The following is a 19120-nucleotide window of genomic DNA, read 5'->3' on the forward strand; positions in this document are numbered from 1 at the left end:
CATTCGAACTCAAATAGTTTTTTAGAACACCAGTGTGTTCGCAAATTGCGAGTGATGTAATTATGCGCTGAGCTTTAAAAAACCAATTCATATGTCTACTTGAAACTGATTTTTGTATAGTTCTCGAATAGAAAATCCACTGCCATATACAATTGATGATATGGCAATATTCCATTTATCTTCAATGGATTTTTAATTATTTTTTTTTTGGCCAACGCCTTAAATATTATTTTGATTATTGTTTGTATAACAAATTTTGTAGAAACTACAATTTTCAACTATCTTGTTGATTGCGTATATATATTGAGTGTCCACCAACAATTGGCAGGTCGAACAGTAATTATGGAGGAAACAGCGTTGCCTCAAGTGTATTCCAAATAATATCCTCCTTGTGAACCACCCTTCGTCCCCTATAAGTTCTTTACATAATATTTTTTAGATATACGAGTACGCAGAAAACCGATCTAACGCCTATTATAGCCGAATTCGTGCACCACTGAAATACTGACTTTAATTTAATAATAGATTTAAAACAAAAGAGACTTGGCTTCATACCCTTTGCTATAAACCCTAAAAATTATTATCATTTTTTCAAGGGGTTGCCTGGCGACTAAGAACGATTTCTCATATTGTACCAAAGAAATTATAAAAATAATACGCTTTACACTTTGGAGGATTGACGATCTGGATCTTGATTTGTAACCTGCTATTTTCTATGGATCTGGATTTGTAACCTGCTATTTTCTAATGTCCACGGTCCAAACTCGGTAGTTGCCTTACTTACCTTCCGGAGCCTGACATGAGCACAATACATATAATTGAAAACACAATGATGATTTTCAAAAATAACAATGATAATTTGAATGGTACACTAATATACATAAAACCACGGTGGGCGGCCTGCCGAGCTTCTGGTGTGAGCTCACTGAACGTATCCAGCGGGTCCTACGACGACGAACTCAATCACAACGGTCAATCAGCTGTATCAATGGGGGAACGGTCCCAAATGTTTATCGGTACAGAAGCATATTCCAACACAAGGTTAGAGCATCGACGAATGGTTGCCTCTGTCTTACGGTTTCCTACAAGGTCTATTTCGGAGAGTGCGCTCAAGAACTTTTCGGTCAAGTTCCTTTGTCACTATCTTATCATAGCACTGACACGCATCACTGTTATCTGCATCCGTAGTTTAAGTCCCTTGGAAGTACTCCCTTGTAATTTTGTCCGTATGAAGCGTTTTGGCTCTCCTTCATGATTTGCACTGCGAAGTTATGGAATGCCCTTTCAGTTTTCCCAACATGGGTATCTTCAAGTCAAGATTGAATAGGCATCTTCTAGACAAGCGCGTCATCGAATCAGAAATGAGGAGATCCGCAGAACCAGTCACCGACATAGCTCAACAAGTCGCGAAGCTGAAGTGGCAATGGGCGGGGCACATAGTTTGGAATGGTGACTTCACACTAGAAAGTGCAGTGCAGCAGTGTTGATCGACCCCCTACCAGGTGGACGGACAACATCAAGCAAGTCGCAGACATTCGCTGGATGCAGGCGACTCAGGATCGTGATGTTTGGAAGTCTCTACAAAAGGTCCAAGTGCTGCAGTGGACGTCCATCGGCTGATATGATGATGGTGATGGCGACAGTATGAAGTGCGTGCACGTACCGTAGCTGCCGTAGCCCTGCGCGGGCGGCTGCGCGTGCTGCGTGTAGTTGTTGGTGGCGGGCCAGGCGGGCGCGTGCGGCGGCGCCTGCGGGGCGGGCGGCGCGCCCCAGCCCTGGTAGTTGCCGGGCCCGCCCGCGCCGCCCGCCGCGCCGTAGCCCGCGTACGACGTCTGCCCCGCCGACGTGCCCCAGCCTTGGTACCTGCCGCACGCAAGACACACGCTCACTACACATTCCATCATTAATAAACTTAGAGTGCTATTCCACCAGAGATGTGCTATGCATATAGATGTGCTATGTATATAGTAAGTAATAAAAACGCGGGCATACTGTATACTACAGTCTTTGTTGATGAGTACTGTTTACCACCAACAACAACTGTTTTTAACACTTAATTTTTAATTGTTAGTACGACCTACACTTTATGCATGATGTGACTACCTTTAAGTAAAGTTATATATGTTTCTATGCCCTATTTATGAAGTTTTTTAATTCTGTATACATATAGTTTTGTTGGTGGTCCAAATAATAAATAAATAAATAAACAAATAAATTAAAAATGAAGGTATAAATCACTAGTCATTTTACACCTATTAATAATTATAATTAACTTGTTCTTGAATTAATGAAAATAATTTTGATTAATAAAAAAATTTGATATGGTTAATATATTTTACATAACATTTTATAAAAAAAAAATACATAATTTAAAATAAATGAGTTACGAAATGACATGCTTTTTCTACCTTCATTTCTAATTTATTTGTTGGTAAACAGTATTTATCAAGAAAGACTGCTGTATAGGTACTCTGCTCTCCACATAGCTACCCACTCGCGACGGCTCATAGAAGGCATCCATAGCAAGCATCCTTCCATATAAAAAACATATCTGAGTTGAATCCGTTTTCACCAGAGCTAAGCTATGTACCAATAAATATTGGTATGGATTGGATATCAAACGCATCCATAGCAACGTAGCGTAGCACATACCTGGTGGAAAAGCACCCTTAATGTTGTCTGGCAAGTGAAATTGAAGTAGACAATTCGTAGTTCTTTTAAAAAACACATCAAGTTTCCGTAATTAACAATTGTGCAGGCGTACTTATTCCGTTTTATATACGTCATTTATTATCGTAATAAGATCGAGTTATTACAACAATAGATGGTTACAATCTTATTTTGGATCACAGTTTTGTGATCAAAAAAAAAAATACTGACATGCTGCCGAGATGAGATGTCAACTGTTCTCCATTTTGGAGTTTAAAGTATTTGATCGGATCTTGGTTAAGTTATCTCACTTGCTCAGCAGTTTTTCGAGGAGAATAGCAAAAAAATTATTCATTGTTAGTATTTAATATGTCGCAAACTCTGTAGACTTGAACGCTCACAGGAGCAATAAGTATATGCTGGTCTGCTTTGATGTTCCACAAACATCTGAACATACCGACAACTTGAGCTGACGGCACTGCCTGGATGTGGAACCTTATATACTGGTCGACGTGACATGGTTTTATCCACATTGTTTTTGTTACCGTGATAATACGGGGTTAAATATGACACTCAAAAATAAATTTTCAAAATCGGTTTAGTAGATCCAAAGATTACCTGTTACAATACCAAAACTTTACCTCATTATAATATTAATATAGAGTATAGATAATACGCTTAAATAAATCTCAAGTTGATTGTCTTGTTAGTCCAGTGATTTCAAGGTCCAAGGATTGAGACCTTGAGTTGATTTTCTTTCTTCCATAAACTCTCAGCCCTAAATTTGGAAGTTGGTGGTGTTATATCCCTCAGAAAGCATGTGAAGCCGTTAATACAATCATGAAAATCATTAAAATGTGTAGATAAGCAATTATATGTATAATAAGAACCATTTTGCTTATTGCAAATCATCCAACTATCAATGATTAGTAAATCAGAAAGAATTCACGCCACTCACCCTTGCATGATGTTAGGTCCAGCCATGGGCATGTTGATAGGCGGTCCGCCCATCTGGCCGTTGTGGCCCTGGATGATGTTCATGGGCGCAGCCTGCGGCGGGCCCCACTGGCCGGCCGCGGGCGCATCTCCGGGCGCTCCGCCCATGCTACCGCCGCCCATGCCGCCACCGCCGGAGCCCAACTTGCCGGAGCCGTCGCGGGGCTCGGCACGCTTGATCTCCACCTGATTTACAACGAATGCAATGAGTTACGTTAAAAACTAAAGCTAGTCAGCTCATGCACTTACTATAAAGAGTTAGGACTGTGGTGACTTTGGGAGGTAGTAGGTTACAAAGCTCAAGAACCTTAACATAAGGTAAAGTAAAAATAAAAGTTAAAAAGGAAAAAACAGAACCCTTATATCTGTCAAGACTATTTTTCAGGAACGCGTTGGAGGTATCAAGCTGAAATTTATATTAGATACTCAGCTCTACTGTCTCTTAGAGCTGTGAAAAAGTCTAACTTCAAAAAGCCAACACAGTCAAAAGATACAGCTGTTTATGCAGCAATTTTTTTTATAAGGAATTATGTTCGCCAGACAATTTTATGATAACCTTTCGCTCTTTCCCTTGAAGTTTAATATTTAATCATATTTAAGTGTTGTCAAGAAGATAAGTGACTGGCAACAGGGGAAATGATTCCTGAAATTATTTTGTCGAGTAAATAAATCAATTTATACTTCAACGGTTGAAGGTCTTGATCCTTGAAACCTGCTACCTATCAATGCACAGTCCAAACTCAATATTAATATAGCTCAAACTTCTACACTTACCTAGAAGCAAGAGCTACCAAACATTCAGCATTTGACAAAGACCTGACTGTCACAGGATATTGGTCGACGAGATTTAGTTATGAACAAATAATAATAAATAATTATAATTAGTGTTGCAGACTTTGTAGACTAAAGTACTCAAAGGAGTATCAAGTATATGCTTGTCTGCTTATGATGTTCCACAAACATCTGAACGCACCAACAACAGTATGTGTCGAAGGCACTGCCTGGATGTGGTATAATGTTACAAGTTCCTCGATTACAGGTGGTATTGACATTTGTGTTATTGTAGAGGGGAGGCATCAATTAAAGCACAAGCACAAGTATTCATAATATTGTTTCATGTTAAAGTTTACATGAAAAAATATCAGCTTTGATCATCAACAATAGGTAGAATTAATAATTTTAAGTAATGATATATGTATTTTTAACAAATAGTGAAGAATGATGATCTTAAAAGAGCAACTGTAGAATCTTCAGCATAACCTGCTATCTGAACTGTCTATTATAATACTTAGCGGAACGTAATGATTTAACACAGTGCAAATCAAGTTAAGGTACCAGGAAAATATAAATGAGTTACAAAATAAATATTACCTGTTTCCCATTCAGATTGATGAAGTGCTCTTGAGTCACTCTCTCAACGGAAATTTCGTCTTCAAATGACAAGAATCCGAAACCTGCAACAATATTTTTAGGTAACAACAGTTCATTAGACAAGATAGTGAAAAAAAAGTGGGCAAGTATTACTTGGAATAGTTAAATTAACTAAGAGTTCACGAATTTAGGGACAAACCGAATTTTTGCATTGGAAAATTATTGTCTCCATACATGGACAAGTTGTGATCATTCTATCAAATGTTGTGGATACATTTGATAGAATGATCACGACTTGAACCAATGTTTTACTTATGATAATAATCTGAATTATGGATTTGATTTTGAGTTTGATCTATAACTTCAACTTTGTAATTCAAACTGACTTGAAAAATAAAACTTTTGCTATTGAAAACTGTTAAGTTAACATTGCCTGTGAAGTCACACAAACACAATTAAGTATTCAATACTTGATTTTGTTCAAATAAAAAGTTAAGATTTTATGGTTTTGAGGCTGCCAACATCTTCAGTATGGAGTGAAACGTAACTTTGAAGTATTTATTCGGATCTGGGTGAAGTTATCACACTTGCTCAACAGATTTTCGAGGAGAATAATAGAGAAAATAAATTATTCATTGTTAGTATTTGATGTCGCAAACTCTGTAGACTTGAATGCTCACATAAGCAACAAGTATATGCTGGTCTGCTTTGATGTTCCACAAACATCTGAACATACCGACAACTTAAGCTGACGGCACTGCCTGGATGTGGAACTTTATAACCTATAATACACAAAACGACAAGTTGATTGTCTTGTTGGTCCAGTGAGAAGCTGATGTCTTAGGCTCACAAAGCCTAGGGTTGTGTCATGGGTTGATTTATGAAATATTGAGCTTTTCTTGCTCATGAATTCTCAGACAAAATTGTCAGCAGAAATTGGGAAGTTGGTGGTGTTACACCACTGTGCCTCACAGAGCAGGTTAGGCCATCAGTACCAGTGATTCTGATACGGTATTTATCGGTACAAAACTGAAACAATTATTTTACTAACGCCACGAACCCCCGTATTGAAGGAGTTTGGCTTCATAACCAAAAATAAAGACAGGAGAGATTTCATACTTAGAGAGTTAAATTAATAAATAAATAGCGTTCCATTCTGGAAAAGGAGCCATATAGCTATAATAAACAACATAAAACAAAACTGAGGGTCATACATCGCTATTCTCTAATGATTATACACACCTAATAATAGTTTAAAATTGACTTGTTCCTAAGTCAATGACAATGATTAATAAGCTTACAACAATTAGATATTATTAGTATCTTCTGATTAACATTTTATAAAAAAAAAAACAATACATATTTTTAATAAATTAGGTATGAAATGACATGCGGTTCCTACAATCATTTTTAATTTGTTTGTTGACAAACTTTCCACATCGAGTTTGGCTTTAGTCGTTCAGAGCGATATACCTCGCGACTTCTTCTTCTCCTGGTCGTACATGATGACGACCTCCATGACCTTCCCGTAGCGGCCGAAGAACACGCGCAGGTCCGTCTCCGTGATGTTGGACGGCAGACCGCCGAGGAACACCTTGGGGTAGCCGCCGCCGCGCTTGGGCTTCTGCAGCGTCCGCGGGTTGCACGGCTTGGGGTCGATAGTTCTACGACAAATGAAATAATTCATACCAACCGATTGTAGACAATATAGGGATTGAGGACAGGAATCGTCCTTAAGGATACAGGAATGGTTATTGAAAATTTATAATTTCTGAGAATTTTCTTAAATTTAACTTAAAATTCTTAATTTTTTAACTCAGCTTAATTTTGGGACAAAGGAAACAATTAATAATTAGGCTTTTACTAATGCACATTGAATTGTTAATTGGATTTTCTTTACCATCTTTTAAGTAAATTTAACTTAAATTCCAAAGATCGGATTTGGATCGATAGTTCTACGACAAACGGAACATTTCATTAGGCTTTAGATTTCTATAAATTAAAGTATAGTTTATATTTCATTTCATAAAACTAATAAAGTACTCACAGAATACCATTTTGTTGAAATGGTTAATGGAATAATAGATACATGAAAATTGTAAACTTTAGTTTAAGTTCCAACTTAAGTCCCACCAGTTATTGAAACAAGAAAACACTGAGCCAGTTTCTTTATATTTTATACGTAAGCGAGTAAAAACTGTCGCTGATAACTTTCTTGCGATTGATTGTTTTCGTAACTGTCAAAGCGAAGCTTGACTGGGTTGACCTTTAAACCCTTATATTTGCAAAATTAGGGTTTGCCATTTTAGGGTTCCGAACGTAGGTAGTACAAAAACGAAACCGTTATTTTCAATTAATATAAGTTGTCACAACTAAATTGATTGTTAAACATCAAAATCTATATTTTTAACTCATAAAATTGAATTTCAACTCTCAAAACTCTCGGCGGCCATTTTGTTGTTACTTTGCATATTCCAAGACAAGGACAAAATGGATGACATAAATAACCTTAAATTGAAATAAATAAAATAGCTTATTATTATTGAATTTATCTTTATATTATAAATAGATGCTAACATAAGTAGTATAATTTTTTTTTGTTCAATTTCATGTGTATTTTATTTATTGTAGGTTACAAAACGCCAAGCAACGTTGATATAACGCTGCTGGGATATGTATTTGTACACTGCAAAGCTATATGCCTTATATTCAGGGAAATTTGGTAAATATTCCTACTGCTGTTGCCATTCTGTGGTACTAGTAATTGATCATGTACATAAATTAATATTGAAATTTCGTTATTCAGTGACAAATTCTGAAAAATATTTTTATTTTGACTCCTTAACAGATTTGTTATTATTTCCAAGTAATGGTGATAGGAGGAGCCCACATCAAACTCCTCCAGTATTTTTTTTTGTTATCACCATGTATTATTTTATACATTACATTTTATTTCATACAACAAAGTAGTTCTGCAACACACGACGCGGACAATAGTTCCGCAAAGCAAGACAACTTTCCCATTCAGATAAAACTTTCACTGATCTAATCTTTCACCAGTAATTAATATCTCGTTGTTATAACACTCATGGTGATAATGAGTACATGCGCGAGTAGAATACGCTCTTTATTGCCACTAGATGGCAGCTTTAACAGTTTAAGTCGCGTTTCTCACATCGAATCACACTATCACACTAATATTATAAAGGCGAAAGTTTGTGTGTAAATGTGTATGTTTGTTCCTCCTTTACGTTGCGGCTACTGAAGCAATTTGGCTGAAATTTGGAACAGAAATAGATTTTACTCTGGTTCAACACATAGGCTACTTTCATCCCGAAAAAATCGATGGTTCCCACGGGATTTGTGAAAAACTGAATACCACGAGGACGAAGTCGCGAGCGTCTGCTAGTTACTCGTAGTGATACAATTTTAGGTAGGGCACCCAACTTTGTACGTAACAAAAAATATCCAACTGAATGAGTTTCTTCTCAAGACATAACTTTAATTTTTAGTCTGTGACTTTACTTATGACCATTACTATATCTATAATTAATATTAGAGGCATGTTTGTGAGTTTCTAGTTTGTGATTTTGATAGTTCTTTTACCAAAAGAAAGCCACGTTATTTGCGAGTGTCATGGGTTTTATTTTATACCCTTATTCCCAAGAGTGAGATCACACCATAAAAAATACAATAACAGAATTAAGATTAACCTTTATATGCTTTAAAATTTTTCAATAACATTTTGTTCAGATTAAGATTCAGCGTACAATGGCCATGTAAAAATAAACGGGTTGTGACATATGCTTACCCATTTACATGTTATCACGCTTTGATCTTACGGCTGCATTGTCACGATACCATCAAATGAGGTAATTTGACGACATAAGAAAAGATCCTGAGGTTATCATCATCCTCTTGTTCTTGATCCCATCTACGTAGACTCTGCACCGTATCATTCTCTTCCATTAAAATTAAATCATCTTTATTGCGACTTTAGGTTTCTTTTATGATTATGTACATATTATATATGTATTACATTCACTTACTTTATAAAAGTAGCCCAGTGGATATGACATCTGCCTTCGATTGGAAGGGCATAGGTTCGAATCCGGTCCGGGGCATGCACCTTCAACTTTTCAGTTATGTGCATTTTAAGAAATTTAATATCACGTGTCTCAAACGGTGAAGGAAAACATCGTGAGGAAACATACTTGAGAATTTTCTTAATTCTCTAGGTTTGTAAGTCCGCCATACTATTGGCCTAACCCCTCTAACGAGAGGAAACTAGTGCTCAACAGTGAGTCGAATATGGGTTGCTAATGATGATGATGATGATAAGACAATGTACTTTAGTCACATACTTTTCGAACATATACAGTTTGCCCGTAATAATTGAATAAAACGCAAATGATAGATACACAACCTAATTATCTAAAACTTATTAATTTTGAATTTATGAATTTTAATTTGATTTTATGAATTTCATTAGTTCTGAAAAATCCCTATGGTGATCAAGTTATATATTTTTCTGATTTTTCTTGGGTCTTGAATCATTTTTTTTTCAATGCTGTAGCTGCTGTAATTAAGATTTTAAAGATCTGATTTCTGTCTATCCTTACTCTCTTCCTGTGGTCTTTCACTTGCACTTTTAACATTCGCATGAACATACAATGTTAACCTGTTACTCCTCAATTGAACCCTTCCTAACTGATGCGCGACTAATCCGTTTAGTTTAGGGTGTTTAGAACTTTATTAAGTACTAACTGTAGGACTCAATAGTTATCGAGAAAAAAGTCGCCTATATGTTATTCCAGATGTTTGTTGCAAACCTTGTCGACTGTTCTGCTTATTGAAGCAAGTAGTATTATGGCAGTTTGCAATTTATATCCCACAAACATCTGAACGTACTTTTAACATGCACATTAAAAGCACTGCCTGGATGTGGTCAGGGAAGTAGGTATTAATTTATTAATATTAGAGATTAGAGATGCGCCAACTAGTCTATAAAGCCGACTAATCGGCAACTATCGTATTCGGCGACTAGTCGGATTATTATTGTGTTTGTATTTTTTTTTTTATCAAAAACATGCTTACTAAAGATTTTTTTTGTCTTAATTAAATTTTAACTCAGCTCTTTCAGTATAGTATTTTTGTGATAAATTAACAACTGTAAAACATGAGTGGAGAATATAATATGAATTTTACATCTACAGAGTTATTACAAAGGGTATGTATTGCCAAACTGAGATTTGTTATACTTAGATTAGAAGAATTGCATTTTCCTCCCTTTAGTGAGATAAAAATTTGTTACGCACGGCAGCTAATTTATTTACCTCTCGTACATTCAAGTGACGATTATGAAATTTGCTTAGATATTGTGAATCATACGCTTTAAGGAAATCAAGATCTCTTCGCATATTCTATTCAGTTAAAAAGCAGGAGAAATTAAAGCCCATGTATTTCTGATAAAATTGTTGTGAAAAAGTGCTATTGTCCATATACATTGTAGACGTTCCGTCGACGCCTTGTGAACAACCATACGCCAAGCAGCGATGCAGCGACCTACTAATGACAGGGCACTGCTCATTAAATAAACATCTTTTGGTTCGAGGTATAACCAATCGTCATAAGTGCAAATCATGCATAGAAGAAGAAACACATATACACGTTATTCTTATATGCTGAAGTGTATCTGAAGAACGGGTAGCACACGATAGCGCCTCAGCAACACTCCAAGCGGCGATAAGCGACCAGGGTGGGTGCTAAGTTTCTGGAGCAAGCTTGGTTGGTTGGAGCAGAGTGGTTGGAGGCTCCATCAGGGAGCAGCCTGCAGAAACCTAATGGACCTATGCACAATGGCCAAGTGTGGAAAAGGCCCAGTAAAGAAGAAAACGCAGCAACCTTTATTATTAAAGGAAACTTACCTTAAGCTGATGGGGGCCCTAACCTAACCTAATACCATCCTATATGTATGCAGCTACCTTTAATTATTGAAGGACACTTACCAGAATTGGAGCTGATCCCTAACCTATACTAATATTATAAAGCTGAAGAGTTTGTTTGTTAGTTTGAACATGCTAATTTCAGGAACTACTGGTCTGATTGGAAAAATTCTTTCAGTGTTAGATAGCCAATTTATCGAGGAAGGCTATATATTATGCACGAATTTCTACGGAAACGGGAACCACGGGCCGGTGAAACCGCGCTGCGTCTAGTTGTCTAACCTAAAGACAGTGTGCAGCAATCTTTAACCGTCAAAGGGCATTAAGTACCTGCCATTGAGCTGATGCGTGCTCTAATTTAACCCCATTGCTTATGCAGCGGCCGGCCTGTGTGCAGAGACTTTAACCATGAAAGAGCATTTAGGTACTTGCCATCGATTTGATGCGGGCTACTCTGGCCCTTAAGCCACCTTTAATAATGAAAGGGCACGTACCTGCCATCGAGCTGATGCGGTCCATTCTGGAGCACAACGTTGACCAGCGACGGCTCCGCGAAGGTTACGAACCCGAAGCCGCGCGAGCGCCCCGACTCGCTGTTCTTCATCACCACGCAGTCGATCACGTCACCGTAGCGAGAGAAGTAGCGCTGCAGGTTCTCTTGCGACGTCTCCCATGATAAACCACCGACAAACAGTTTTCTGTAAACCAGTACGTGCAATCATTCATCTAGAACAGCAATTTCCAAAGTTACCCACTTTGGAAGCAGATTATGCAGAATTATTTAGATTGGTTGGTATCTTAGATGTGCAGATAGAATTGTTGGATATAAAGGCAATTTTGTTATTCATTCACACAAAAACTTAATTAATTTAGTGTTTTTTGTTTTTTTTTTTCGCTACTGGGTTTACCTGCAATTAGTAAAATAACTACAAGCATATGAGTCCTATGATAACTTCGCTTTTCAAGTGTATTCCCCAGTGAGAATATCCCCTCATTGTTTTTATATTAATAGGTCTAAATAATGTGCTTCCTTTTAAGCTTGCTCTGATAAGTTCTGTGAATCAGTTCCTAAGACTCATTAGTTGTGTTTTTTTATACTTTTGAGAGTTTTTTGGAATGGAAGCTGGAGATTATCACATACATTATTTTTATTATTAATTTTTGACTGTTTACAATATTTTATTATAACAAAACTATTACTCCTTGAGTAATTTAAAAAAAACCTGATCCAATTGCCTTTAGGATTAAACTTTGTGTAAATAAATTCCTAAATCTAGTTGATTCCTTTCATTGTCATTAGTACCTAATAGTGTTTGTTACATGTATTACTCAAACGCTTAAATCCTTAGCTCATGAACACATTGGAACAACATTAAGTTCTAAGACTCCTAACTTTTGTTTACTTGGCCCTATAGTGGGCATTTAAAAATAGGCTGATGATAGATGAGTAAGATGAGATCAATAATACTCAATCTTTATCAAAACATTTGCTAGTTTTTTCAATCTATTCGGGGAAGTCTGTTTGGTGGTTGATGTAAGGACCAAGCATGATTGTGTGCATAAACTGAAGGTGTGTTTTAGTGTTACACATCAACAAGCATGTCTATCATAATGTCAAACAGACTTTAAAAAGTAGATAAACTATAGGTTCAGTAACCTCTGTAATTAATGACTTTGTAGATTTTAAGTAATCTTTGTACTGTAGGTTCTCTGAAGATCGTTATTTTGATAAGATCTTCACATTACATTTTTATTTTTGACTTTAATCTTGTGTGTGCAATAAAAAATCTATTTAATCTTATCTATCTTCATTCATTTACAAATGAATGGACATGTTTTAAACTACATATTCTAAATTACATTTGTGATGGAAGAGTCAAATGTGTTGGGAGTGTGAAATAGTGACTAATCTTGGTCAAAGCACTAACAAAAATTAAGGTAATGTTGTCTTGCTATAGCAATTATAATAACATTTGATTTCTACAAATGTTAATCAAGTCTCAAAAGTTTCAAGCTTAATTTACCATTCACAACACAAGTCCATCAGACACTATAAGCTTAATTTATTAGTAACTAGCGGACGTCTGCGACTTTGTCCGCGTGGAAATCAATGTAAGCTTTTAACCCCTATTTTCACCACTTAGGGGTTAAATTTTTAAAATTCTTTTCATATTTTTTCATGATCTAAGAACAAATTATTAAAACTGTAACCCTAAAAATGAAGGACTTTACATACAAACTTTTAACCCCTATTTCACCCCCTTCCTTCTATTGTGTAGTAACATAGTGTGTGTAGAACATAACTTCTATTGTGTAGTAATAGTAGTAGTAGTGACAGACAAACAGACAGACAAACAGACTTACTTTCGCATTTATAATATTAGTATAGATTCAATTCCAATTAACAATATGACATACTTTTAACATAGATGCAGTGTCGTCTTACAGAGACTTTACAAGAAAGGCAAGATGCCCCAACAAAAACTCTTCAACGAAATGCATCTTGCCCTTTAGTGTTGGACACATTTATACTTATATTATGTACAGTTTATTGTAGTAAGTAAATATATTTACATTCACATCAGCACTGCACAATTATTTGTATAAAGCTCAGCATTAAACATGTTCCTAGAATTGAACAATAAAGTGACAGAAAAATGCTACGTAATTTGTGCTAGTTTCACTGCTGCCTTGGCTAAATATTTTTTTAGTCACACTCAAAAGAAAATGTGCATGATTGAATTTACTGCAACAAATAACTAGCTAGTTCTAGATGAAATGACACCTAAATTGGTTGACAATTTTTATTGAAGTGACCTACATACCTAGTTAGCGACTATTATCACATTATGTCCAGTATGTAGGGGGCTGAGATAAGAATGTCTTTAAGTTGTCAAGCACAAATACATTTGTAAAATACTTCATATTCTTTAGGTAATCCTTAAAAAATCCAATTTAGAAATGAAGGTAGAAAATGCATGTCATTTCATAACTTGTTTATTTTAAATTATGTATAGTTTTTTTTATAAATTGTTATTCAAAATATATTACCTATAATGTAATTTTTAGGTGTGAAATGATTAGTGATTTATTTGGTTTTCATTTTTAATTTGTTTGTTGGTAAACAGTGCTTTGTGCATTGAGTATGGCTTTAGTAAAGGTGGACCCATGGTATAGAAGAAGATATAACAATCTAATTAGAATAGACCTTTTTTAAGTATGAAAACTTTTCAAAAACGCTTCTAGAATTCAATATCTTTGTTTTGTAACTTTTCAAATTGGTGTTAAAGTCACAAACTAATCAAAATAATGTATTGAACATGATTATGATTTTCCAATTTTCTGTACTGGTGGTGGTAGACACTATCCATAGGCAAACTTTACTTTTAAAAAATTTTACTGGAAATAAATGTAATTCATATGATGTAATGTATATTTAGATATTTAGAAACACTTAGTATGTATGAAACTTATATGAAAATATTATATTTTAACAACAGATGTTAGTCAAAATGCAAATTATGTATGCAATAAGTAATATATGTATGAAACAAGAATGGTATAATATGTATGGTATTTATGTGAATTCTTCCACAAATTACAAATAAACATCTCACAGGTAAATATCAACATTCTATTTACATTTCAATTATTCAATTAATATTGAATTTTATCAAATAACCTTATCTATTTTAGCCAAGCTTTTATATATTTATAGAATTCTAACAAGACATTCACAAATACTTGATTTTTTTGAGATAAGATAATTAAATTGTCATTGAAATTTTTTATCAATATTTTCATAGGTACTCTAAAATAACAATGTGAGTATCTATTTTCCATTTTATTTGAAATTCTATACCCATGTAACATTTAGGCATCTAGAAAGGAGACATGTTCAAAATTTTTTTTTTTCAAAATTGCTCAACAGGTGATGCAAAGTGGAAATTTAAACATTGCAATGAGGCAATCCTACAAATTAAATGCTACACTTTGATATTTTTCCCAAGACCTAGAACTTGAAAGGTGAAAGTGACATTCACTTTGTTGAAAAAAAATGTAACTGGTTATTGGTCATGTTGTCTCATTACTTTGCAACTATTTAAAAATTAGGACTTTTTTGCAATTTTCCCATTGAAAATATAAAATTAAAATCACATTATTTTTTTTCATTACATTTGATAAGATTCAAAGCATGTTAATGAAAAAGGTAAGTTTTAATGTTCCGATTGCGTGAAATGAGTTCAAATATATCGCAGGGTGTCGACGCGTCACCGATAAAGCGCGTGTCACGGAATCCAGCACCTTGAGGTAAATAATACGAAAACAACATGTTGGCGCGATGCGAATTTAGAAAGAAATGCGCCCGACCGACGAAAACTAACAGTATGTAAATGAATCAGCAACTTTTAGCAGACATTCGCTAACGAGATTGAGCTACGCGGCTATACCAACGCTGTTCCATTAACCTCATTAGCAGATCCAACAAATCCTAATTACAATAAGTGACATACGAAATTTGGACTATGTCACCAATGATGCCCCAATAAAATGCTGATAAGAAATAGCCACATTCGTCACAGAAAAAAAGGTTAATTTACGAATTGCGACGTTTCCGCATACCTCAATTTCAGAAGTGATTATATAAACAATTGTATGCAAATCTACGCGGATTTTCACTGTTACTCGCTGAAATATGGCATTCGGTACAATGGGAAAGTAAAGCTGCCATGATCGGTACACGCAACACACGGCAAGGCTTGGGGTCGCTGGCCGCTCGCCGGTAAAAGGCTAATGAAGCGTATGCGAACTGTTAACATATCGATCATTGGACATTATTAAATGATCTTCCAAACAATGCAGAAAAAGAATATATGAAAATCACAGAGCGACGCTTAGCCCTGTCTAAAGCCCCGCTGGCTAATCTTGAAACGCGACACACCAAGCGAACATGCAGTTTGACCTATTATAGTTAGCATGCTCAGGGTGGCCCTGATGTTTATCTATATTACTTTAAATTGTGCTTACCCCTTCTCGTCATCGTCCATGTCTGGATTCATACGCATAACTTATTACTAATTAAAAATAATGGTTGGCACCGGTAAGACACCCAAACCACACAAGCACAGACCCACACGAATGATTATGGCGGACCAACCACATCCGCTTTCTCAAAAAAGTCATGGAAGGAGGAAGTAGTCGAACTACGATCTCAAATTTATTTGTATGTCAATTGTGTATCTAATTTTTTTAGGTGAGATATTAAAAAAAAACACAAAAATTAATCTAAATTATTGAAGTGGACATTTTATTACTAGTATTTTGAATTGATTAAAAAGGAATATAAACATTCCAAGTTTTCATATTTTAACACAAGATGGCAACTAATAAAATGTTGCCAATGTTTATGTATTTCTAATATTTCATACTGGCAGCATAGTCCATACAAAATGATAAATGTAGATTAAAAATTAAGATGATTATCGAATCTCACGATCTCGAATTAAATTATTTTTCTGGTACATATTCCAATATTTATAAATTCTACTTGAAAAATGAAGAACTTTCCGTACAAATTTTCAACTCATATTTCACCCCTTATAGATTTTATTTTCGCAATAAAAAATAACCTTTTTACTACTCTTGCTCAAAAACACTGTCATATTACCACTCCACACCGGGGCTACACAAGCATTTCACCTAGAGGCTGAAATGCTTGTTGGCTAAAGTAATTTTGTTTTTTAATTCTTGTCTGTTACGAGCTTAGACCATTATTTTATTTATTATTAATGGTTTAAGGTGGCATCCGCTTTTCAGATATTTTTTATCAATAATTTTATCTTATCTATCGTAATATATTTTGAATGATAACATTAAACCTAATAGGACACACCGATACTGAAACTATTGAATCTATAATATGTTTAGTTTAGTTTAGATATCGTTACACGTAAACATGTTTTTTTTTGTTTCGTTGTATTTGCCCAATTTACTAATTCAGGTATAAGTTAAGCAGACAATATGGTGTGGGATACTTGTAGCATAGTTTTGCACGGTGGCTCTAATGGATCTTACTTTACGAATGAGATTGTCACAGGTTCTGTGGTTTTAGAGTTGAAGCGAGAGCGTAAGTTAGAACGTAAGTATTAAAGCTTCATGCTAATAATATCAATCTTATTGTTATATTCTGTTGTTGACTGTCTATTGATTTGTAGACTTTATTACATAAAATTTAACATACAATACGTGTTTTCCCAATCTAACTATTTGAAAATTTTCTGTAGGTACACTCCGATCTCCCAACCGATGTCCAATGTCCAACGAATTTTGTATTCGTACAATTCGTAAAATTTTGTAAATTTTGTAATATAAAATGCGGCGTGTTCGTATTATTGTGAAGACTTATTTTTATACCTACCATTTATTACCAGCAATTTTCCTTTTTAGAAATGTTTTTGAACATTAGTGGAAAAGCTAAAGCAATGTGGACAAGGCCTTTAGCAACAGCACCATATGTACAATTTTATTCTCAAACAAAAAAAGTTCTTTACATCTCCCTTACAGTTTTTAGAGAACTACAAGGTAAAACCTCAATCTCATTTTATAATTTTTTGTGTATTGATTTTTGAAATTGGCTAGTGAAAGTGGAGAGGCATCCCTAAAATTATAGTGCAAATATTGGAGTAACAGTTTGATACTTGCTATCATAGTTAATACACTTATTGAATTTTTAGTAACGTTTCACACATAAGTATGCGTTTTTTAACAAATAGTACATTTTTTTTATTTGCTGGGGGATTTCAGTCACACCTTTCAATAGTCAAACTTTGGTGAGTACATAATTATTGAATTTATTTTAGGAAAAACTGTTGGACCTGGTGTAATTAGTTGCCAGTTTGATTTTATGCTACCACCTGATATACCACCAACTTTTAAAGACTCGATCGCTAGAGTACGTTACAAAATAAAATTAAGCAGTAAGAATGTCAGTAAAATGATGTCAACCCAAATGACTAATTTTATTGTGGAAGATCGTCTTAATCTAAATCATATCGAGGAGTATATGGTAATGTTTAATTATATACAAATGAATAATCTGATAGAACAATAGCATTGCTCAATGAAATATGTATAGCTTTATAATACTATTAAAAATATTATACATTTTAGATACCAATGGTTTATGAGTTGGAAAAAACTTTTGGAAAATCTGGAAAATTTTCAATGACTTTCAAAACTTATAGAGCATTCGCACCCACACAGCAAATACCATTTGAAGCTATACTAAATAATGAGAGAAGAGTAAAAGTTAATAAAATTACCGTAACTCTCATTCAAGTATGCGTTTTAATTACATAAATCTTACATAATCTATTTTCATTTTGGCTTAGTTAAATAATAATATGATTGACTTTTATTTCACAGAAAATAGTTTACAACATTACTTCAGGGTCCTACAATACGGATAATATTATTTGTAAAACAAAACATAGTGAAATAATAAGTAAAGCTAGAGAAATTTTTGTGCTTAGCATGGATATTCCTCAAATAATATCTTCTACAACCAATCAAAGTGAACCTATGGTTGATATTTCGTATGTATTACAAGTACGTATGTATCTAATATTTTTTGGAACTTGATTTTATTTTCTGTATTACATATGTAATTTGTTACATTTCAGGTAAAAGTTAACTTTCGATTTCATCTGCCCATTCATATTGATATACCAGTAATAGTTGCGTCTATTCCAGTTACTCACGGTATTTTCTTTAAATAAATAAAGTACATTCTTTTTCAGTTTCTCTTTTAATCATAACTATATTCCCGTATAATATATTGGTTTTATCATGATCAAAATAAAAGACTACTCTTTGAAGAGAACCTTGAAATACAACTATAATAAATAAATTAGCGGCAACATTTAAGCCCAAAACCCCTCTGGTCTATGTCTGCCTTATTTTTTGCATTTTGCATGTATAAGTATAAGTTTTTTGGCTTTTATTAGTGCCAAACCAGCACAATTTACCAATGTTGAGTTTAAAAAGAGGTACGAAGGTAACACTTAAAAAAAATTTAAAGAACATTTTAATCACAGACTAATAGATTTTAATGACTCGTTTGCCTTTGCAACTTTGACATTTGACCTGTGGTTTACGTC

General features: G+C 34.6%; 2 protein-coding genes across 9 annotated transcripts in view; one reads left to right on the forward strand and one right to left on the reverse strand.

Annotated features, from left to right (window-relative positions):
- Nucleotides 1-16148, reverse strand: part of LOC112044663 (heterogeneous nuclear ribonucleoprotein 27C) — a 36987-nt gene extending 20839 nt beyond the window's left edge. For all 6 annotated transcript variants that reach the window (XM_052886431.1, XM_052886430.1, XM_052886429.1 and 3 more), the window contains exons 1-6: nt 15990-16148; nt 11456-11659; nt 6490-6680; nt 5017-5099; nt 3608-3831; nt 1664-1863 (exon numbers count right to left, since the gene is read on the reverse strand). In XM_052886431.1, coding sequence (XP_052742391.1) covers nt 1664-1863; nt 3608-3831; nt 5017-5099; nt 6490-6680; nt 11456-11659; nt 15990-16027 — 940 coding nt within the window. In that variant the 5' untranslated portion in view covers nt 16028-16148. The remainder of the gene's footprint in view (nt 1-1663; nt 1864-3607; nt 3832-5016; nt 5100-6489; nt 6681-11455; nt 11660-15989) is intronic.
- A 480-nt stretch (nt 16149-16628) lies between these two features.
- LOC112044685 (arrestin domain-containing protein 2) lies at nt 16629-18759 on the forward strand. 3 transcript variants are annotated; one of them, XM_052886441.1, is made up of 7 exons: nt 16629-16689; nt 16963-17100; nt 17409-17543; nt 17822-18027; nt 18132-18299; nt 18387-18569; nt 18644-18759. In XM_052886441.1, the coding sequence occupies exons 2-7, from the start codon at nt 16983-16985 to the stop codon at nt 18737-18739; spliced, it is 906 nt and encodes a 301-aa protein (XP_052742401.1). In that variant the 5' UTR covers nt 16629-16689; nt 16963-16982; the 3' UTR covers nt 18740-18759. The 3 variants fall into 3 exon arrangements, with proteins under 3 accessions (XP_052742401.1, XP_052742402.1, XP_023936373.2); XM_024080605.2 differs by lacking the exons at nt 16629-16689; nt 16963-17100 and adding an exon at nt 17152-17241; XM_052886442.1 differs by lacking the exon at nt 18132-18299 and having other exon boundaries at nt 16645-17100.
- Nucleotides 18760-19120: the final 361 nt, after the last annotated feature.

Source organism: Bicyclus anynana, chromosome 17, assembly GCF_947172395.1.
Source record: "Bicyclus anynana chromosome 17, ilBicAnyn1.1, whole genome shotgun sequence".
Taxonomy (NCBI): Eukaryota; Metazoa; Arthropoda; class Insecta; order Lepidoptera; family Nymphalidae; genus Bicyclus; species Bicyclus anynana.